This window comes from Phacochoerus africanus, chromosome 8 (assembly GCF_016906955.1).
Source record: "Phacochoerus africanus isolate WHEZ1 chromosome 8, ROS_Pafr_v1, whole genome shotgun sequence".
Taxonomy (NCBI): domain Eukaryota; kingdom Metazoa; phylum Chordata; class Mammalia; order Artiodactyla; family Suidae; genus Phacochoerus; species Phacochoerus africanus.
In genome coordinates, this window is record NC_062551.1 from 63,232,183 (window position 1) to 63,253,282 (window position 21,100).

The window sequence follows — 21,100 nt, forward strand, 5'->3', positions numbered from 1 at the left end:
ACCTTACCCATGAGGGCTCAGTGTGATCCTGGGGACGCGTGTGGGTTGCGCTCTGTGCTGCGTGGAACCCAGAAACAGCACCGCACAAAAGCAGGCATGCGCTTTTGGCCGGGCTGCCTCCACAAGCCAATGCCAGGCTGCACGCCTGGGGCCGCGCACAGCCGGCTGGCTCTGACACGCATGAGCCCAGAACTCAGGGAAGCAGCCCGCTTGGCCATACTGGGCCCCCAGGTGCCAGCTGAGATGGGGCAGGTGCTTCCGCCCAGGCCCGGTTGGCTGGAGGGGGCTGGAGCCCAGGAGGCTGCCCCCCGCCCAGGGACAAGAACCCTAGTGATGCAGACCAAGATGGGGACAGTGTGGAAAGTCCGCAGGAAGACCAGGCCGTGACTCAGCCCGCGTCCCAGACCAGCAGGCCTGACCTGGTCAGGGCCCCACGTCCCTGTGTACTGGGACACTGGAGACTCTGGGTGGGACCGGGGGGCCAGCCTTGGGTCCCCACCACTGTCTGGCCCACCAGCCTGCTGCCTACTTTTCCTCAAGGCCAAGGCCCATGGATGGAACATTCCCAGGTCCTCTGCACAGACGGTGGACGATGCCCCCACCCAGGGCCCACAGCACCAAACAGCCTACGGGCCTGACCCTTGGCCCAGATGTGGTCCCACCTTCCTGGCTCCACCAGCCCCGTCAAACGAGGCCATGCTGGCTGCTGAGGGTTGGCGAAGGCCACTGAGGCCCAAAGTCAAGTCAATCCCCACACGCTGGGCTCGAGGCCCACCAAGGGCATGTCACTTGGATGCCCATCCCCAGAAACTCCTGCCCCACTTGGCAGATGGATGGCAGCAGAGATCTACCCAGCCCCAAGCCTGCCTCCAAGCAAGGCCAGACATGGCGTGGACACCATGTCCCCTGCTGTCCCTGCACCCCCCAACCCAGGCTCGTCTCTGGCTGTGATAAAACACACTGAGAAGGCTGCCTGATGCCTGCCAGCCGTCATAGGGCAGAGCTGCAGGGTCCATCCCGGGGAGGAACAAGCTGCTGCTGCTGCTGCCTTTTTTTTTTCTTTTTTTGTCTTTTTTGCTATTTCTTTGGGCCGCTCCTGTGGCATATGGAGGTTCCCAGGCTAGGGGTCTAATCGAAGCTGTAGCCACTGGCCTATGCCAGAGGCACAGCAACGCGGAATCCGAGCCGCGTCTGCAACCTACACCACAGCTCACGGCAACGCCGGATCGTTAACCCACTGAGCAAGGGCAGGGATCGAACCCGCAACCTCATGGTTCCTAGTCGGATTCGTTAACCTTTGCGCCACTACCGGAACTCCCCTTTTTTTATGTTTTATTTTTTACTTTTTACTTTTAGGGCTGCACCTGTGCCATGTGGAAGTTCCCAGGCTAGGGGTCGAATCAGAGCTACAGCTGCCAGCCTACACCACAGCCACAGCCACAGCCACAGCCACGCAGGATCCAAGCCACGTCTGTGACCTACACCACAGCTCACAGCAACACTAGATCTTTAACCCACTGAGCGAGGCCAGGGATCAAACCTGTGTCCTCATGGATACTAGTCGGATTCGTTTCCACTGTGCCACAATGGGAACTCCACAAGCTTCTTCTTTTTTTTTTGGCCGTGCCCACGGCATGCGTGAGTTCCCAGGCTTGGGACTGAACCTGTGCCTTGGCAGTGACAATGCCAAATAGTTAACCACTAGGCTGCCAGAGAACTCCTAGACAAACTTCTGATGGGGCATCTTTGGAGCATGAGCAGGCTGGGCTATGCCACCAGTGGCTGGGAGACAAGGCTGGGAATGGAAGTCCTACAGCCCCGTGGTGGGCAGGGCGCTGGGGGGGGGTCAGGCTGGGGCCCTGCTGAGGCTCACTTCTCCGACACAGGCTGGAGCCTCAGCCCAAGCAGCTGGCGGGGGGCCCGGGGCCGGAAGGTGCCCCCAGCCACTGCCACCGCCACCGTCAGAGGAGGAACGCAGGGAGGGGCTTGTGGAGCTGCACGCGTCCTTCAGGGAGCTGGTCACCTTCTTCTGCACCAACGCCACCATCCACGGCACCATCCGCCTCGTCTGCTCCAGCCAGAACCGCCTCAAGACTGCGACCTGGGCACTGCTGCTCGCGGGCGCTCTGGGTGTGCTCTACTGGCAGTTCGGGCTCCTCTTCCAGCAGTACTGGCGCTACCCAGTGGTCATGGCGGTGTCAGTGCACTCGGAGCGAAAGCTCTTCCCATCGGTCACCCTGTGTGACATGAACCCACATAGGTGAGGGCTGGGGCCAGCCGGGGGGGGGGAGCATCTCCCCTGGCGTGGTCACAGCGGGACTCCCCAGAGTGGACCACCTACCTCCCCAACCCCTGCGCCCTGGGGGCAGGCTAAAAGGGAAGGAGAGCCAGTTGGAGTTTGGTGTGACCAGTGCCACCCTGGAGGGACACCCAGGCACTGGGCAGCCCAGGGAGGGGGAGGGGAAGTGGGAGGAGGGCTTTCCAGAAGGACAGGCCCCCAGGAGAAGGGAGCAGGGCAACATTGCAGTGGGGGAGGCAGCAGGAGCCAAGACAGGGAGGGGCTGTGACTGCGCCAGAGGATGATGGGGTCCGTGGGGTGAGGGGGGATTGGAGGCCAGGCTGGAGGTCTGACTTCCCCCTGCAGCCCTGGCTCCGGGTCCAGATCCCCTTTCTAGGCATCTGAGGATGGGGCGGGGCCTTGGGGGGGGAGCCCAGCGGCGGGGGGGGGCTCCCTGCCGGGCGGGGCTGGTGTGCAGCCCTGGTGGCTCTGACTCCGCGGGCCCCTCCCTCGCCCTCCCCAGACCGCGGCCGGCCCGCCGCCATCTGCGGGCGCTGGACGACTTTGCCCGGGAGAACATCTACTCCCTTTATGGGTTCAACTTCAGCGAGAGCGAGGAGGACCCCGGGGCCGAGGCCCCGGGCTTCGAGCCTGCCTTCCAGCTGGACCGCGGGATCCGCCTGCAGAGGCTGAGCCCCCTCGGCGGCCAGAACAGGGTGGGCTTCCGACTGGTGAGTGTCTCAGCCGCAGAGGGTCCGGGTGGCACGTGGCAGGCCCCGCCCCCACACGGACCCCGCCACCCCCCCCCCCCAGTGTAACCGCACCGGCGGCGACTGCGTGCACCGAGCCTACTCCTCCGGCGTGACGGCCGCGCAGGAGTGGTACCGCTTCCACTACGTGAACATCCTGGCCCTGCTGCCCAACGCCCCCGAGGACAGCCACCGCAGCCACGGCGGTCACTTGGTCTCCTCCTGCCGCTACGACGGCCAGGACTGCCAGGCCGGGTGAGTGCGGGCGCCAGCCGCGCCCCCTGCCCCGCCTCGCCTCGCCTCTCCTCCCCCTCCCCGCCTCCCCGCCCCTCCCCGCCCCGCCCCGCCTCCCCGCCCCTCCCCGCCCCGCCTCCCCGCCCCTCCCCTCCGCCCCGCCCCCGCCCCGCCCCCGCCCCGCCCCTCCGCTCCCCAGCGGGCTGCTGGCTCAACGGCTCCCTCCAGCGGCAAGGCAGCTACGGTACCTCCAGGGGGGACGCGGCAGGGTAAGTGGAGGTGGTGTGCTGGTGTGAGCGTGGTCCCTGATTCCAGGCACTTCCAGACGTCCCACCACCCCACCTACGGCAGCTGCTACACCTTCCACGGTATCTGGGCCGCGCAGCACCCAGGCATCACCCACGGTGAGTGCCAGCCCTGGCTGGGTGAGGGTGGGGCAACCAGGCCAGCCTGGCCTCACCCCCACCTCCCGCAGGGATCAGCCTGGTCCTCAGGGCTGAGCTGCAGGACCACCTCCCTCTACTGTTCACGGAGGCCGGGATCAAGGTGCTGATCCACAGGCATGACCAGACACCCTTCCTGGAGCACCAGGGCTTCAGTATCCGGCCGGGGACAGAGACCACCATTGGCATCCGAGAGGTGGGCTCCCAACTTCTGTGCCCAACCCCCGGGGCCCCGGGGCCTAGGGAAGGGGGCGGCAGAACTGAAGAAGCCGCCTCCCCCCAGGACGAGGTGCACCGGCTTGGGAGCCCCTATGGGCACTGCACCCACAGCGCAGGCAGCGTGGACGTGCGTCTGCTGTACGAGGCCTCCTACACCAAGCAGGTGAGTGGGTGTGGGGGTGGGGAGGCCGGCGAGGGGAGACCAGGGAGGGGGACGGGGGTGGGGCGGAGGAGGCTAAAACAGTCAGAGCCCAGAGAAGAGGCGCTGGGGGAGAGTGGGCCAGCCAGTGGGGAGGAGGTGAAGTGGGCCGCTGGGAGAGGGATGCGCGTCCCAGACGCCCAGCTCCAGTCCCCTGCTGCCACCCCCCCCCAGGCCTGCCTGGTCTCCTGCTTCCAACAGCTGATGGTGGACACCTGCTCCTGCGGCTACTACCTCTACCCCCTGCCGGCAGGGGCTGAGTACTGCAGCTACACGCGGCACCCGGCCTGGGGTGAGGCCAAATCCCGCCCATCCGTGTGGGCTGCTGAGGGCAGCGTCCCAGGCTGCCCGGCAGCATGCACACCTCCCCACCCCCCCAGTCAATCACTCCTAGTCGGTTCACCGGTGACCCTCTCCCCAGGCCACTGCTTCTACCGCCTCTATCAGGACCTGGAGACCCACCGGCTTCCCTGCGCCTCTCGCTGCCCCAGGCCTTGCAGGTGAGTGGGGATCGATGGGGTCGGGGATGCCCGAGACCCCACACAGGGATGTGACCGGGGCTGCCTCCCCAGGGAGTCCTCCTACAAGCTCACTGCCGGGGTCTCCAGGTGGCCTTCCTCCAAGTCAGCCGTGAGTCCTTCAAGGGGTGGGGTGAAGGGCGGGCAACCAGGTGGGGCTCATGGGCAGGGAGTCCTCTCTAGACCGGCCTCTGCCCCGAGGTCTTGCCCTAATGGCGCTTCGCAGTGCCTGAAGGCTGGAAGGAGATGCGGCCACAGTGATCCTTGTGTGTGCAGGACTGGATCCCGGCTGTGCTGGACAGGCCAGGTGGCCGCCGGAGCCCCAGCCCCAGGTGGGTGCACCACTCCTCGCCCCCCCCCGCCCCCTGTCATCCTCATGCTTCAGTGCCCCCAAGGAGGGCTTTGCCATCAGGTCAGGCCCAGCCCCTCCCACCTATCCTTCCCAGGAGCAGACTTGCCAAGGTGAACATCTTCTACCGGGAGCTCAACTACCGCACGGTGGACGAGATGCCTGTTTACTCGGTGAGCTGCCTGGGACTGAGGGCCAGGGGTGCCACGGGGCCAGCGGGTGGTGGCTGCCTTCCCCGGGGAGGCCCAAGCACAGGTCGCACTGCTCACTGCCCACCGATGCTGGCAGGTGCCACAGCTGCTCTCGGCCATGGGCAGCCTCTGGAGCCTGTGGTTCGGTTCCTCCGTCCTCTCTGTCCTGGAGGTGCTGGAGCTGCTGCTAGACGCCACGGCCCTCACCCTGCTGCTGTGCTGCCGCCAGCTCCACAGGGCTCGGGGCCAGCCGGGTGCAGCCCCAGGGGAGCCCACTCCAAGCGAGAGACCAACCTGTTGCCCGGCAGCTGCAGGCATGACATCAAATGCCCAAGGGCCTAGCTGGCCCCGCTTCCCGTGACGCTGCTGGGGCCCCCGCAGAAACCTCACCTAGAGTTCAGCCAAGCTGAACTGGGGGCCCGCGATGCCTGACACCTGAGCCGGGACGAAACGGGTCTGATCCGGAGTGCCGTGGCTGCAGTGGGCTCTCCGGGCTGTCCCGGGTGGCCAGCCCCAGGGGACCTCCCCCGGCCAGCCAAGCCAAACCCAGGACACGGGAAGTAGCAGTTCAGGAGCCCGAGGGCAGGCAGGCACCTGGACCCCCAGCACATCGGGGCCTCTCTTTAGCCCAGCCACCCTGCCCAGTGGCGGCCCCACAAGTCTCCAGGAGGCCCAGGGCAGGGAGGAAGTGCCTCCACCACACCGGGGTCCCACGCTCCAGGCGATACAGAACATCTGCCATGAGTATGAGTGCATGTGCATGCGCGCAGGGGGCAGGGAGGCCCCCACGTGGCAGTGTGTCTGTGTCTGGTGTCGGTGTCACACATCTGTCTACACCTATGTGCAAGTGTGCACAAGCATCAGGCCATGGGAGGAAGGGAAGAGCAGGGCTGGGCATCCGGTGACCTTGGGCTGCTCTGCAATAAAATGTGTGATTCCACCTCATGCCGAGTGTGTCCCTGCTGCCCTCCCTCCCGAGGGAGCAGAACACGTCAGCCTGCGCCTCCACATCCTTGGATCCACTGCCGTGCTGTTGGGCCTGGGGGACAGGACGCAGGGCCAGGGTTTGCCCGGGGCACAGGGCCGGATCCAGACCATCCTTGCCAGTCGGTGTCCATCCCAGAAAAGGGCAGAGGAGCCTGGGAGCGGGCGTTGGGGGTATCAGGGGTTGTTTGTCTTTTTGTCTTTGTTTTTCTTTTTAGGGCCGCACCCGCGGCATATGAAAGTTCCCGGGCCAGGGATTGAATCAGAGCTACAGCTGCCGGCCTACACCACAGCCACAGCAACACTGGATCCGAGATGCATCTGTGACCTTTGCCACAACTTATGCTGGATCCTTAGCCCACTGAGGAAGGTGAAGGATCAAACCTGCCTCCTCACAGAGAGGTCAGGTCCTTATCCCAGTGAGCCACAATGGGAGCTCCAGGAGTTGGTTTTAATCAAAGGAGCCGGGGCCTCCATCAGGCCCCTGGCCTGGTGGGGTCAGCGGATTCTGGCTCATTCCACCCTTTGGGAGTGCCACTGGCACTGGCCCACTTAGGGCCTCCCCTTGGGGAAGGCAGGGGACCCACAGATACCCCCTCCCCGGCTGAGACTGAGTGGAGGGAGGCGGGTGAGCGAGGCAGCGGGTGCAAGCGGCCATTTATTAACTGTGATCTGGAGTGGAGGGGCTCCCGCCAGCCGAGGCCCAGGCAGAGGTCCCATCGCAGGCGGCGGGGTGGGAGGTGGGGGCAGAGCTCAAGCAGGGAGAAGAAGGAGTTCATTCTGTTCTTTAGGGGTCACAGCCAGCAGGCAAGGGAGTTGGGGGCCTGGTCAGCACCCACTTTGCTGCCCATGGAGCCTCCCTGGGCAGCCTTTGCATAGTGACCAGCCAAATGGCCTTGGTCTGGCCAAGGGCCCAAGTTGGGGAGAGGTCCAGCCACTGCCCCAGGGCTCCAGGGAAGGGGGCTTGCAGAAGGCATCGGGGGGCCCTGGGGAGCGAGCTGAGGACCCGCGGGCCCAGCCCCGGGCAGGGGCAAGGCTGGCGAGAGGGCAGGGCCGAGCTGCAGGGCCACCCCCAGCAGCAGGCAGAGCTGGGGGTCAAGGTGGTCCTTGAGTCCAGAGAAAGACACGAGACAAAGTGAGAATGAGGTCACTGTAGAAAACCCCCTCGGCTCGTGACGGAGGGCACTGATGCAGGGGTGCCAAGCGCCCCGCCCTGCCGCCCACGGGGATAAGTGCCTCCGGAAGAGGCGGGCACGGGCGGGGCTGTGGGGCCAGAGGGCCTGCGTAGCCAGCCACAGGCCTCAGGACATCCATGCCCAGCCAGGGCTGAAGCCCCCAGACCAAAGCGTCCCCTCCGCCCCAAGCACCCAAGAAACCCAGCCTGGATGCTGCTGGGGTCACTAAGTGAGGTACACGGGTTGATTCCCTGGATGGGCTGCCCCTTCGGCCCTGGCCAGGCGCTGGTGGCCAGCCACCAGCCCCCAGGCCCAGCGGAGGGGCCACAGGTGTAGGAAGGACCCAACTTGCAGGTCAGTGTTCGTGGGCAGTAAAGTGGGGGCACGAGGTGACACAGGCCCTGAGGCCAGAGTGGGGCACAAAGTGGCAGGCGCCCCAGGGATAGAGGGGCATGAGGTGACACAGGCCTGGGGGAGCAGAGAGGAACACGAGGTGACACGGGGCCTGGAGAGTGGTTTGTGACGTGAGCAACTCAGGCCCCCCAGGAAGGGGCCACCTGAAGACACAGGGTCCCTGGGTGGGGTCAGGGGCACCAGGCGGCACCGCACCTCCTGGAGCTTCCGAGGACTCGGTGCCAGGGCCCTTCTCCCGGCTCCCAGCTCCGGGGTCGGGGCAGCTCCGAGGAGGGCAGCGCAGGCAGCAGGGGCTCCGGGGCTGCCCTGAGCACTGGGGCTCGCGGCGGCCAAGCCCGCGGTCCTCACCCGCGGGGCTGCAGCCCGGCAGGCAGGCCCGGCCGCCTAGCTCTCCTCCAGGTGGAGGCTGATGAAGTCCTGGATGCACCGGCGGTACTGGAGCTCCGTGGGGCTGCTGCCCGCCAGGGGCCCCGGCTGGCCGGGGGGCGCCTCGGCCTCGCGCATCTCCTCGGCCATGCGCGCCAGACGGAGCCTGGAGGAGGCGCGGCGTGAGGGGCGCCCCCGCCCGCATCCCCCCAAACCCCCTTCGCCGCCCCCGCGCGCGCATGCTCACAGCGTGACGATGTCCGCGTTCGCCTCCTGCACCGCGATGCTTAGTGGGTCCTGCTGCGCGTGATCCAAGGCGTGCTGGTCCGCCCCGCGCTTCAAGAACAGGCAGACCTGGCTGAGGGAGGAGGGGGCACGTCGGGGCGGGCCCGCGCGCGGCGGGCACTGGGGGGCGACCCGGCCCACGGGGGCGGGGCGCCCAGGACTCACCCGGTGCGGCCCAGGAGCGTGGCGTGGTGCAGGGGCGCCCGGCCCCGGCTGTCTCTTTGGTTCACATCCGCTCCGTTTTGCAGGAGGAATTCACAGACGATCAAGGAGCCCTGGGGACCGCGGGGTGCGGGAGGGGGCTGAGCGGAGCAGAGGAAGGGCCCTGCGCTCCCCACTCCGCCCCACGCCTTAGCGGAGGCCAAAGGCCCTCGCCTGCGCCGGGGGGAGAGAGAGAGAGAGAGAGACAGAGAGAGAGAGAGAGACAGAGAGAGAGAGGCTGGGAAGACGCTGCACCTGCGTCCCCGCGCGGCCGAGCCCACTCACCCCTAGCACAGCCTGCACCAGCGGCGTCTTGCCCTCGTCCTCGGCGTCCGCCCAGTTGACCTCGGCCCCGTGCGCCAGCGCCGTGGCCAGGGCGGGGAGGTCGCTTGTGCGCGCTGCGCGGTGCGCCAGCAGCCCAGGATGAAGCTCGCGCACGTCTGCCAGGCCCCAGGCCTCTGCCTCTCCGTCAGCCTCGCCGCTGGACTCCTCGGACTCGGCACCCTCTGAGGCGAGAGAGAGGTCAGGGCGGTGGCCTGGCCTGGCGTTGGGGAAGGGGCAGGGCGGGGGGGGGGGGGGGGGAGGAGGCAGCACCCACCCTCCTCCGTGACGCTGCCCACCACGGAGCCCACGCCGAAGGCCAGGACATCTGAGCTGCCGTCCGAGCTGCCCCCCAAGCCACTGTCGCTGCTCAGACCTGCAGGGTTTGTGGGCAGAAGAGGTCCTGCCACTCCTCCCAGAGCCCTCACCCACCCTCCAGGGGGTTCTCCCAGGGGCAGGATCAGCCCGCTAGGCGGCAGAGGGGGGCCCTGCCCAAGATGGGCGGAGAAGGGGGAAAGGGCTCAAAGGAGCCAAGGAGCATCCCCCCAGAAGCACAGTCCCGGGGGGCGCTCACAGGTCAGCCGGAGCAGGATGCTGGAGCTGAAGCACAGCCCCGTGCAGCCCCGTCTGTGACCAGGGCGTGCGGGGAGGTCATTCCCCAGAGAGCGGCCTTCGCCAAGCGCCAGACAGGGCCCCGGGCAGCAGTGAGGAGCACCGACCCAGTTCACCCAAGGGCCGCCCTCCCAGGACAGCCCCAGGCTTAGGGACAGTGAGGCGGCACCCTCTGCTGCCCAAAGTCACTTCCTGTCACCACCGTCAGCCCTGCCAGTTCTTGGCCCCAGGCTGTGCCTTCTGCCCACACCGCCCAGGAAGGCTCCCCACGCTCCCCAGGCCAGGGGTGCTGGTAAGCCCTTCACAGGCAGCCCTCGGGGGCGGCCTGGACGGAGAGCATTTGCTCCCTGACTCCCACAGGGGTTTCGGAAAGACGCACACAACTGTCTCTAGGGAGCTGGATGGGTGACAGCACATGCGCGCGCACACAGCTGTGCACACACACACCCGGGCACAGTCACACACACGCATGGACACCCAGACGCACAGTCAGTCATGCCCTCACACACACACTCCTGTGTGCACACAGCACACATCGCTCCAGAGGGTTATGGGAGCGGCCCCCAAGTCAGTGGACAAGTGACCTCCAGCCCCTCAAGATACTGTCCCAGCCTTAGCCCCGCTTGACCCCAAACACTCCCCATCCCCAGACCAGGCCCTCCTGCAAGGAGTGCCCGTCCTTCCCACCCGAGTGGCCACGGACGTCCAGCACTCTGCCCCCTCCCGGCGAGCCATGCCTGTCCCCCGCTCTGCAGCCCAGGCTGGGCAGGGGAGGGGATGGGCAGCAGGCAACTTACTGCGTGGCCCGGCTGCAGCAGCCCCTGCGTCGAAGTAGGAGAAGAGGGAGTCCAGCTCATCCGGGCAGAAGAGGGAATCTCTGCGGAACCTGGGCTCCACGGAGCCCGCTGCAGGGTGGGAACCAGGCCATGCTGGGAGGGGGCAGAGCAGAGGGCGCCCTGGGGCCCCATCTCCTTCCCTCCACCCCCCTCCCCCCGCCGCCTCCCTGGGGTCCAGGGTCCAGGAGCTCCCCCCATGATGGAGCCCCCTTCCAGCCCGCCCAGGTCTGTGAGTTGGGCTGCACTCATGCCTGCCGGCACCCCCACCTGAACACAGAGCAGCCACTGAGGGCAGGACAGGCTCCATCCGGACTTGGCGGCGGGGGGTGGGGGCACGTGGAGAGCTGTGGTAGCGCTGGCACTTCTGACCCCGCCAGCGCCGCGGGGCCTCCCTGGCCGGGGCTGAGGGTAGCTTCCGCACAAACTTCTTTTCCACATATTTGTCCTTGATCCAGGCCTCCTTGTCCTGCCTGGACCAAGACCAGACATGAGTCTCCACTGAGGGCCTGGGGCTTCCCTGGCCCTGCCCAGGCTGCCCCAAACTCACCTGGGGCTGTTGGCCGTGGGCTTCCTGCTGCCCAGCCCCTCACACTGGGCCTCGTAGATCTGGTTCATGGTGCTGTTTCCCAGCTCACACATCAGCTGGCAGGAGAGGGTTGCGTGGGCATCAGCCCCGGCTCACGGGAACCCCCCACCCCAAGCTTGCCAACCCAGCGACCGCCACCCACCCCCTGCATCTGGTGGCTTGCGGCGCCCCCCACACACACACACCTTCAGCAGCTCTGGCTCCCATGAGTCCAGAGTCAGGGACCGCACCTTGGAGCAGTGGACACCCAGGCTCCTGGAGGGCGAGGGGAGGAGGTGGGTCGGGGCGTGGCTGTGCCCCAGCCCCCCAGCCCCGCGCCCCCATGCCTACCTGTGGATGCCCGAGCACTCGATGCAGAGCAGCACGCCCAGGTTGATGCTGGCCCAGCGCGGGTCCGGCTGGCCGCAGTCCCCACACTGGCTGTTGCCGGCCACACCCTGCACCCGCTGCAGCACACTCTCGCCCTTGACACTGCGCTCCCTAGAGTCTGTGGCGGAGTCGATGCTGCTCGTGGACGGGGACGCCGTGCGGTCCAGCCTCTGGGGACGGGGTGAGGGGCCACTCAGCCCTGCAGGAGCCCCAGCCCCGGTTTCCCCAGCGGGACCCCTCTTCCTCCCCAGACACAGGCGCCAATGCCCCCGAAGCACCAGCCCGCACACACAGGCATGCGCACACACACATGTGTGCGTACACACCATGCACGTGTGTGCCTGCACTCAGCCTGCAGGATGCCAGGAGGGCCCACCTCGCTGTAGCAGCTGTCGGGGCTCTCCCGGTAGGCGGATGCGATGCTGGCTTGCACAGCCTGCACCCAGGCTTGCCGCAGTTTCTCCGAGTCAGCCTGCAGCATGCAGCTCCTAGAGGGAGGGGACCGTCAGGCCGGGCAGGAAGGGCTCCCTCCACACCCTCGCCCTGGGCGGGGCCTCCTCACTTGGTGGGTGACACGACCTCAAAGCAGAACCGTCGCTCAGTATCCTCACAGGGCTTCACGGAGCAGAGCCGGAGGTCGTCCACCACCACGGTCAGCACGTCCTGCAGGCAGCGCCGCTGTGGCCCTCGCACCCAGCACCCACCCCTGCTCCTGCGCTGACCACCCATTTATTGCTCTGCCTGAGAGACGCAGTGGTCTCCGACCCCTGACCATTCAGGCTTCGGTGCCCGTCTGCGTCCTCAGCCCTGTGCCAACCACCCACCCCTGGTCCAGGTGGGGCGGCCCAGGGCCCAGCGTACCTTGAGCTTCTTTTGGTAGACCAGCTGACTGTTCTGGATGGAGAACCAGCGCCTGGGTGGGGGGGAAGGACCAGGAGGGGTCAGGCAAGGCTGGCGCGTGTCTGCCCTGCAGCCCCCCAGAAAGGGCCCTCACTCACCGGTTCCATGTCTTAAAGGCGTTGCTGGCCCTCTTGAAGAGGTAGCCCTCCATCACCACACCGCTGGGTGCATCCACGTCGAACTCCACCTTGGGCTCATCGTAGGAGAAGTCCTGGGGGCGGTCGGAGCCCGGCCGCCAGTAAGCACCCCGCCCCCAGCTGCAGGGACACTGCTGCCGCCACCCCCCCAGACTCCCCCAGAGCCAAGGCTGAAGGGGGTCTTCACAGACACTTCCTGACCTGAAACCCCCGTGGGGGCCCGTAGAGCTCCAGCCCCCACCCCAGCCTTGCAGAGACAGCAGCCTTGGGCATCAGGAAGGAAGCTGCCTCCCCCCATCCTGAGTGCCCCATTCATGTCGCCAGCTGGCTGCTCCCGCCAGCCTGACAGAGCTCCATTCACGCGGGCTGGGGAGACACTGAGTGCTGTCCTGTGTGTCCCACAGTGGCAGAGGAGGCCCAGCCACCTGCTCCCCGGGCTGAGGGGGGCAGGAAGGAACAGCTGCAGCTGCTCCCGAAGGGGACGGACGCCGTCCCAGCCCGGCCGCCTCCGCTGGTGGCAGCCCCGCTCCAGGGCGGCGCTCGGGGCCGGGAGCTCCGAAGCCCGCGGAGGTGTCCTTGGTGCTGAAACGCCGCGGGGCGGGGCGGGCAGAGGCCCCGCCCCCGGCCCCCTCCACCCCGGGGAGGACGCCCACTCACCTGCAACAGCGTCTGCGGAGCAGGAGGGGGCGGGGGAAGGGAGAGAGCCAGTGAGCGAGGCCCCGCCCCTCCCGCCAGCCTCCCGGAGGTGCCGCAACAGCTGCTCCCGCCCGCAGCCCTTCTCCGCCCCGGCAGCGCCAGGACAGCTGTCGGGTAGGTGAGCAGAGGCCCCAGCAGGAGCCCCCTCCCAGCGCCAGACCGGGCGTCTATGGGCTGAGGGGGCTGGCGCCAGCCTCTCGGCGAGGTGACCGCTCTCCACCCTGTGCCGAGTGGCCCCCTGGCCTCTGACTACAGGGACAGCTCGCGTGGCGCGCGGGCCTGGGCCAGGGGTGGGGGCAGCGCAGGGAGAGGGGTGAGGGCCCCCCGGGGCGGGGGAAGCGGGGAGGCGGGGGCCACCGGGCTCACCCTCTGCTGGATGGCGGCGTGCTTGCGCTCCATCTCCCGCTTCTCCACTGCCGAGTCGATCACCAGCTGGTCGAGCTGTGGGAAGGGGCACAGGGAGGGACGTGGAGGACCCCCTCCCGCGACCCCCTGGCCCCCGGGGCCCCCTCCCTCCGTGGGCTCACCTCAGCCGCCAGCTTCTTCATGTAGGGGTCCAGCTGGTGCAGCAGGCTGTGGCCCTGCTGGAAGAAGCTGTACTGGGCGTGCATGAAGGACAGCATCTGGGGGGTGGGGGGCGCACGGGTGAGGCCCCCAGGCACGGCCAGGACATGTGCATTCACCCCACACCGCACCTGCCACACACACCTGACTCAGGGCACCCCACCCCCCATGCCCTCGCCCAGCACTCACAGAATCCAAAATCTCGAACTTCTTCTTGGCCTGAAGGACGTTGATCTGTGGGGAGGAGGGAGCAGGTGAAGGCTGTCAGGGCCCAGGCGGGCCGGGGCCTGTACCTGGCCACAGCATCCACTTGGGCTGCGTGTGGCTCCAAGACCTCCAGCGCATCTTTGGCTCCTCCAGGTTGTGTCTGTCTCATCCTCCCAAGGCCCCAAAGTCCTTCCCCAGTTCAGGACTTTGGGTGCCTCCCATGTGTGAAGCCAAGAATTCTCACCCCTGCTCCAAGCCCCTCCAAGCCCCGCCCCAGGAAGGTCTTCAAGGCCCCCGCCCTCTGAGCTCGAAGCCCCGGCTTGTCCCTAGCCCATCCCGACCTCTGGGCCTTGGCCTTGGCCTGGGCACCCCCGCCCCCACCCCCGGGTCCCTTCCCAAGATCTGGCATCTCAGCTGTTCTCAAGCCAGAGGAACCCCTCCAGATGCCAGCTCCCTGGCTGCAGGGACATGGCAACAGCCTCCCGCCAAACACCCGGCAGCTGACCTGGAGCACGTAGTCCAGGGCCAGGTGGCGGAAGCACTTCCGGGTGAGGGTCAGGGCACCTGTGGCCTCCTCCACCTCGTGGGGCCGGTGCCTCGGGGCCTGGGCATTCCTCACCAGGGACAGCTCCATGTCCTCCCGGACTTTGTCAAACTGCTTCTTGGTTTCCTTGAACTTCCGCACGTCCCTGGAGGCCAGGGGGTGTCAGGTCAGGGGTCGAGGCAGGGTGCGCTCAGGAAATGCCCTCCCCCTGCTCCCAGCCCCTCTGTGCTGCCTCCCTGTGGCACCCCCCCTTCCCCGGGACATCGCTGTCTGTCTTCTCCTCCAGGCCCCTCATCCCTTCACCGCCTCACTCCCAGGACTGGTCCGGCCTAGGGTGACCCCAGCAGCACCCTGGACTCCAGACTCAGGAGCCCCCAACTATACTCACAGCGCTGAGCTCAGAGCCCCGCCCGTCCTAGACCCCTGCCAAGCCCCACCTGCTCCCCGACCCTCACCCCTGCCTGAGGCCCCCGCCGGCTGCCCCTGGGTTCCCCGACCTCCAAGCACTGTTTCCTCAGCCCAGCCCTTGCCGAGCCCTACCCAGAGCCCCTAGACCCTCCCCTGTCAAGCTTAGCTGTGTCCGCTGTCCACTCCAGCATGTGTGTCACCACTGACCCCTCTCGGAGCCAGGAGAGGCCACTCACTCTTTGATGAAGTTGTGGAGCTGTTGGCGCACAGACCTCTGGGCCTGGTCAAACAGGATCTGGGGGGGCGGGGGGGGAGGGTATCAGGAGTGGGCCCCACAGGACCTCAGAGGCCAGGCCTCTGTACCCTCGGGTGAGAACCAGGAAAAGCCCCATCTAGCCCCGCCTGGGCCCCAGCTGGTCACCCTCACGGAGCCAGCCTCACAGGGTCCAGAGAACTGGGTGCAGCCCCCGGGCCTGGGATGGCGCCCAGAGGCGACAGCTGTGACCACCTGCCCATCTCCCCCGCCTGGCTCTCAGCCAGACTAGAGGCTAAAGCTGTCCCAACTGGTCCCAGCTAGGGCCCCACCCATGCCAGCCTGGACAGGGCATGCGCACACAGGGCACCACGTGACACCCACCACCGCTGCCCTGGGGAGGCCAACTTGAGGACGACCAGCCCTGCGGTAGAAGGGACTGAGCCACAGCAGGGGCTCCAGAGGGACCTGGTCTGGGGAGCAGGGGGGCGGGGAGCTGGAGAGGCCTCCCCACAGCGCCGAATGGGCCCAGAATCAGACCCCCTGACCACGGAGAGGGGGCTGAGCCCTGGCCAGGAGCAGAGAGACAGACAGACACAGCAGGCCGAGCTATCCTGCGCTGGTTTATTTCTGAACTTCCCCTGAGGGGTGTGGGGCTCCTTGTTTAGTCTGGGGCTCTGCTTTCCAGGCCACAGCTGACCACCCACACGGGCCCTGGTCCATTCTGTATGTCTGTGCTGGGGGCCTGGGGGCTCAAGGTCACCCAGGCACAGCCTGGGTAGCAGGGAGGTTAGGAGTCATCCAGGGGCCATGGGGTCAGCCTGGGCAATGCTTCCACTGCCTGGCCAATAACCCCTGCCCGCTGGCCTTGGATGAGCCTCTAAGGCCTTGCCCATCCCAAGACCCCAGGCAGGATCTCCTGGGACACTGTAGCATCTCGGGGATACACACCCCCAGGCTGTAGGAGCAGAAGCGTGGCCACCCCTGTCAGCTCAGCTCTGAGCCAGCCCAGAGCCTTCCACGCTAGGTGGGGGCCTGCAGGGAGCCCTTGGGGGGCTGCCTGGGATGGGACGAGCTCAATGAGGAAGCTGGCCCCCCGCACGCCTCGCCAGGGCTTACCATGTGGTAGCTGACCATCTCCTGGAGGCTGTCTCCGAACCTCTGCAGACATTCCTGGGCGGGGGGGGGGGGACGGAACATGCTTGCTCAGCTGGGACGGGCCGTGCCCCCAAGCGGGTGGCATCTCCCGCCTGCAGGCCACAAAGGCGCCCCGCCGCCCAGCACTGAAACCCACCCACTCTCAGGGCCAGGGCCCCGCCAGGGGATGCCTGCCCATGCCTGTGCCTGACTAGAGGTCAGCTGCCCTCTCACCGAGATGACGGCGTCCCCCTGGCACTGCTGGGACAGGTCGCGGACGCCACTCACGAAGAGCCTATTGGTTGTGACATAGGCTTTGCCGGCCTCGATCATGCTGCTGCACAGCTTAACCAGCTGCAGACGAGATGGAGCGGGTGACCCTCGGGCCGCCTGCGAGCCTGGCCTTGCCACCACCGAGAGGCCAGGCCGCACAGGCGGCGACCCGCCCAGGGGCAGCTGGAATTCAGCTCAGGGCCCACCAGCGCCCAGGACACAGCTGCCCCTGAGCGGCCTGGGCAGGGAAGGAATGCCACTGCCCACCCACCCTCCTGAGCCCACCTAGTGCTGGGAGGACAGCCGGGTGCCACCCAGGCCTTGGCTCCAGGGTGGGAGGTGGGAGAAGGAGGAGGGCCCCAAAGCAAGGACCAGCCAGCGGGGGCCTCAGCGGTGCCACCCCGCCGTCCTCCTCCCAGACCCGCGCCCTTGGCCCAGTCACTCAGAAGCACGGCCCCCAGCAAGTGACCCCCCCCCCAGCGCCCACCCCTGCTTGGCTTGGCAAGCCAAGACCTAGGCAGACACGGCTGTGCGCAGCGTGGACACTCTGGGCACACAAGCACATGTGCCCACTCTGGTGGCTATGGGTGCGCTGAGGCAGGGCTGGGCCTCCGGCTGACCCCACAGGCCCTTACCTTGTCCAGCTTGGCCTCGATCTCAACCACGTCCGTCTCCACCTCGTCAATAGTTGCCCTGCAACAGGGACAGGATGGCTGAAGAACCCCCTGTGGCCAGCCTCCCCGCCCCTGGCTTGGCCTCGCCTCCCAGGGCTGGCGGTGGGGAGGGCTGCTCTGCTGATGGCTACTGGCTCCTGCAGGCCCACCTGCCCCTGTGCTTCTCAGACAGACCAGGAAAGGGAGGTGGGAGAGGCAGCCGCCACCCTGGGGAGGTTGGGGAAGAGGGCAGTGGGGACGGAACAGGACCGGGACCAGTTCCATGACTCCAGAGCTGCCAGGGCCCCCCATCTCCGGGCCCAGTTGCCTGTGATGACCCCATCTGGGGTCTGGGGACCAGGCGAAGGGGGCAGAGATCAGACAAGTGCCGAACAGAGAGAGGGGCTGGAGCCCTGGTGGAGGTGCGCCTGCAGGGCCAGGACCAAGCCTTGCTGGTGACCCGCCGCCCTGCCCCTGAACCTCTCCAGGGCCCAGAGTGGCCCTTCAGCTCCTGCCGCAGCCCACTCTGGCCTGGGGCCGGCAGATCAGTCTCAGCCAGAGCCTGGGCCTGGGGCTGCCGCTCAGCCTGTTCTGGCACTGGCACCAGGAGACTCCTGTGGAGCAGTGCCCGCCCCCCCCCCCGCCCCAGACTCCCCCAACCTCAAAATACCAAATGCACACTGTCTGCCTGGAGGGAGCAGGGGTCAGACCTCCTTTGGAGAAGCCCTCTCCCACCGGGGCAGCCTGACAATGGGGCTGCCCCGGGGAGGTAAGAGTTAAGGCATGACATCACCAGAGAAGCCAGTGGACGGAAGGAATCCCGGAAGGCAGGCAAGAGGCAGATGGATCAGGCACGTGACCCCCCCCAAACGCGCTTGGGAACAGGAAATAGGGAAACAGGGCCAGGATCTCAGCACCCCCAGCCCACTTGGCTGGCAAGCCAGGCCCACCTGGCCTCCTGGGGACAAGGAACAAGGCGGTGATATATGGAGCTCTGGCCTCCAGGGCCAGGTCTAGGGTGGGGTCAGGCAAAGAAGAGGCTCTCTCGGTCTAGTGGCCCCTCGCTGGCCCAGAGCCACCCCTGGGGCTGGCGGAGGTGGGGGGGCGTGTTCCAGGGTCTCCCAGGCCTGGGGGCAGGGACTCAGTCCCTCCTGTGGGGTGAGTGCTAGGCTGCCCTAGCCAGGGCCCTTGGAGGTCCCCAGTGCCCTCCTCCTCTCTGAGGGCCCCATCCCTTCCCCAGGGGCTAAAGCAGGAAGGGGTCAGAGGCGATGTCTACTTGGACCAGCAGTGGCCCACACCCACTGAGACTGCCAGAGGCTTGGAGTCCAGGGCCTGTGACCCCTGCTGTAGCGTCTCCATGCTGCCCCCACCCCGAGGGTCCCGGGGCAGAGAAGGCCCACCCACCCGGGAGGGGCTACTGCACAGGGAACCACAGCCCCGGGAACCCAGCCACCCCACCTGCCCTGGGCTGCTGCACGAAGGGCTGGCACCCCTGGGCTGGAGGTGGGGGCTGATCCCTAGACGGTTGGCAAGAGTGGGGTTGCACCATGAAGAATGAATGTGCTCAAGAGCGCCAGATGGGCACCAGCGGAGAGCCCTGGGGGGGCCACGCCCCTCTGTGCTCCCCTCCCCACCCCCACAGGCCAAGGCCTCCTCTCCCGCCATCCCTCCAGGATTTTCCCAGCAGCCTGGAGGATGGGGAGAAGGGTGAGGTCCGCTTCCCCACCAGAGCCGTGACTCAGCGCCCGAAGCCCCACCCAGGGGAGGGGCACCAAGAACAAGGGGTGGGCGGTGCCCCCGCTCTGGCTGAAAGTCTGAACCCTCCCAGCCACATGCACCCTGAGGTTTGGGGCTCTCCCCAGATGGAGAGCAGACAGGCAGAGTCCCCCCACACTAACCCTCCTTAGCCCTGCCCGCTGCCAGGAAGTCCAGGCTTGGGTTATGTCCCCAGCAGCACCTGGGGGTGAGTGGACAGGGGGACCCCGAGGCGGCCTCAAAGCCCTGTCGTATCTCAGCCCAAACCCAAAACCCACCCCATGCAGCTTATATGGCCCAAGGTCAGGGGATCTCCATGGCCCCCACCCTGGGCTTGGCTGGGCACTTTCAAAGGAAGCATGGCAAAGCCTGGGCAGCCTCTGCACCCAGTGCCCCACTGTGGGTGCCCCAGGCAAGCAGGCTGGCTGGGAGGGAAGGCCTGGAGGTGAAGGCAGTGCCGGTAGCCCTAGTCGGACTGGGCAAGCTGGGCCCACGAGGGCAAGGAGGAGCATGAGCTTCTCAGCAAGGGGCCAGGGTGAAGCTGGGGTGCCTCAGCCAGGCCCAGGCTCCCCGCTGAGGCCCTGGCTCCACGCTGCCCCCACAGCCTGGGCCTGGAGAGCAGTGAGCCATGGTGGGGGCCCAGGATCGTGGGTGCCTGAGTTGCTCACGCTCCACCTCCATTAGTCAGGAACAGAAGACGGGAGAACACAGAGGAGTTAGCCATCGGCCCCGGCCCAGGGCCTGGGGCCACTCTCTGCTCCAACCCAAAATCCCCCATCCAGCTTTCCCAGGCTTTGGTTGCTGACCTCCTTGTACGGCAGTGGTGCAAAGGGCAGGTTCTAGGGACCCAGGGGTAAGGGTGCTGATACTGAGGCCCTCCAGGCACCCACACGCAGACATCCCGCACACGTGACCAAGTGCAAACATGTAGAGGTATGGCAGACATGCACACGCGTGACCAAATGTGCGTGCATGCAACAGCACAGTGCACATACAGACACGCGCACTGATAGATACTGTGTACACGTGTGCATAACTGTGTACCCCCATGGATACACATGAACAAACCAACGCATGCTTAGTGCCTAGCTCATACTTGCACGTCAAACACCCACTACGCATATGTATCCACACTAAGAATGGATAAATGCACACATCTGCGTGCACCCGATACCAGTCTGCACGCATGCGTCAAGCACGCCAGTCCAGGAGTGCAGCTCACCCACACATTCATGACCAGGGTCGGGGACCTCCAGGGAGGGTGCAGAGGTGCCCCGTTAAAGCAGATGTGCACACACATCATGAACATGTCCACAGAGATAAGCACGCCTGCGCTCCCAGGAAGGACTGAAAGCGAAGACCAAGGGCCAGGCACAGCCCGGAAGCTCCACCAGTATCTTGGGGCGCTCAGATAGCTCCCACCCCTCCAGGAGCCTGGGTAACTCCTGCAAAGCAGCCACCCCAGGCTCTAAACGTTGCTCCAGCTGCCTGTTCCCCTTGACTGGTCTGGGCACACGGACCAAGACAGATTCCACGGCGGACGCCCCTCGCAGCCAGACGACCCTGGCCAGAGCTGGGTTGCAGGGCCTGTCAGGGTCTCAGCCCTGTCCAGGTGGCCAGCACGAAGGTGCAGACACAAAGCGGGTGGACACTCCCACGAGAGGTGGCCTCGCCGGCGGCCGCCCCGCCCCACGCGCAAACCCTCCGCGACCAGCACAGGAGCATCTTTTGTTCTGGGCTCTGGGGCCGGGACGCTGCGGGCTTTGTCCAAGGCGGGTCCTCCCGCTCTCGCCTCCGGCCCGGGCGCCGGGCACAAAGGCGGCCCCGGCGCCTTCGCCTGCGCCCATCCCCCGGCGGCCCCGGGTGCCCCGAGGGGCGGCGACCTAGCCGACCGCTAAGGGCCGCGCCGCGCCCCGGGGGCGCACCTGAAGCGCGGCGAGTCCTTGATGCACTCCTCGAACTCCACCGTCATGGCTGCGGCGGCGCGCGGCGCTCACTGGCACGAGGACCGCGGCGCCCAGAGCGGCATCCCCGGCCAGCCCTCCCGCGCCGCGCTCGGCGCCCGCCCGCTCCGGAACGAGGCCGCCGCGCCACCGCCCCGCCCCGCCTGTCACCGCCGGGGAGCGTCGCCAAAGTCCGCCGCCCGCCCGCGCCGCCCGCTGTCACCGCTGGGGAGCGTCGCCAAATGTCCACTGGCCGCGCGCGACGCCCGCTGTCACTGCCGGGGAGCGTCGCCAAAAGCCC

General features: G+C 66.9%; 2 protein-coding genes across 3 annotated transcripts; one reads left to right on the forward strand and one right to left on the reverse strand.

The window, feature by feature from the left end:
* The first annotated feature begins 1,769 nt into the window (after window positions 1-1,769).
* Window positions 1,770-6,380, forward strand: SCNN1D (sodium channel epithelial 1 subunit delta). Its single transcript, XM_047791419.1, has 12 exons — window positions 1,770-2,260; window positions 2,802-3,009; window positions 3,092-3,282; window positions 3,577-3,665; window positions 3,737-3,900; window positions 3,988-4,086; window positions 4,297-4,414; window positions 4,544-4,622; window positions 4,695-4,752; window positions 4,917-4,972; window positions 5,087-5,162; window positions 5,278-6,380. The coding sequence occupies exons 1-12, from the start codon at window positions 1,770-1,772 to the stop codon at window positions 5,539-5,541; spliced, it is 1,893 nt and encodes a 630-aa protein (XP_047647375.1). The 3' UTR covers window positions 5,542-6,380.
* A 424-nt stretch (window positions 6,381-6,804) lies between these two features.
* Window positions 6,805-20,916, reverse strand: ACAP3 (ArfGAP with coiled-coil, ankyrin repeat and PH domains 3). Of its 2 annotated transcripts, XM_047791034.1 has the most exons (24): window positions 20,782-20,916; window positions 17,084-17,141; window positions 16,410-16,529; window positions 16,158-16,211; window positions 15,022-15,080; window positions 14,339-14,522; window positions 13,816-13,860; window positions 13,590-13,685; window positions 13,429-13,503; window positions 13,024-13,035; window positions 12,328-12,440; window positions 12,191-12,242; window positions 11,892-11,992; window positions 11,706-11,817; window positions 11,291-11,499; window positions 11,146-11,215; window positions 10,922-11,016; window positions 10,642-10,844; window positions 10,336-10,443; window positions 9,204-9,302; window positions 8,891-9,111; window positions 8,570-8,679; window positions 8,367-8,477; window positions 6,805-8,285 (listed from the first exon to the last, which is right to left on the reverse strand). In XM_047791034.1, exons 1-24 carry the CDS (start codon window positions 20,826-20,828, stop codon window positions 8,138-8,140), a joined length of 2,502 nt encoding a protein of 833 aa, XP_047646990.1. In that variant the 5' UTR covers window positions 20,829-20,916; the 3' UTR covers window positions 6,805-8,137. The 2 variants fall into 2 exon arrangements, with proteins under 2 accessions (XP_047646990.1, XP_047646991.1); XM_047791035.1 differs by lacking the exon at window positions 13,024-13,035.
* Between the last annotated feature and the right edge of the window lie 184 nt (window positions 20,917-21,100).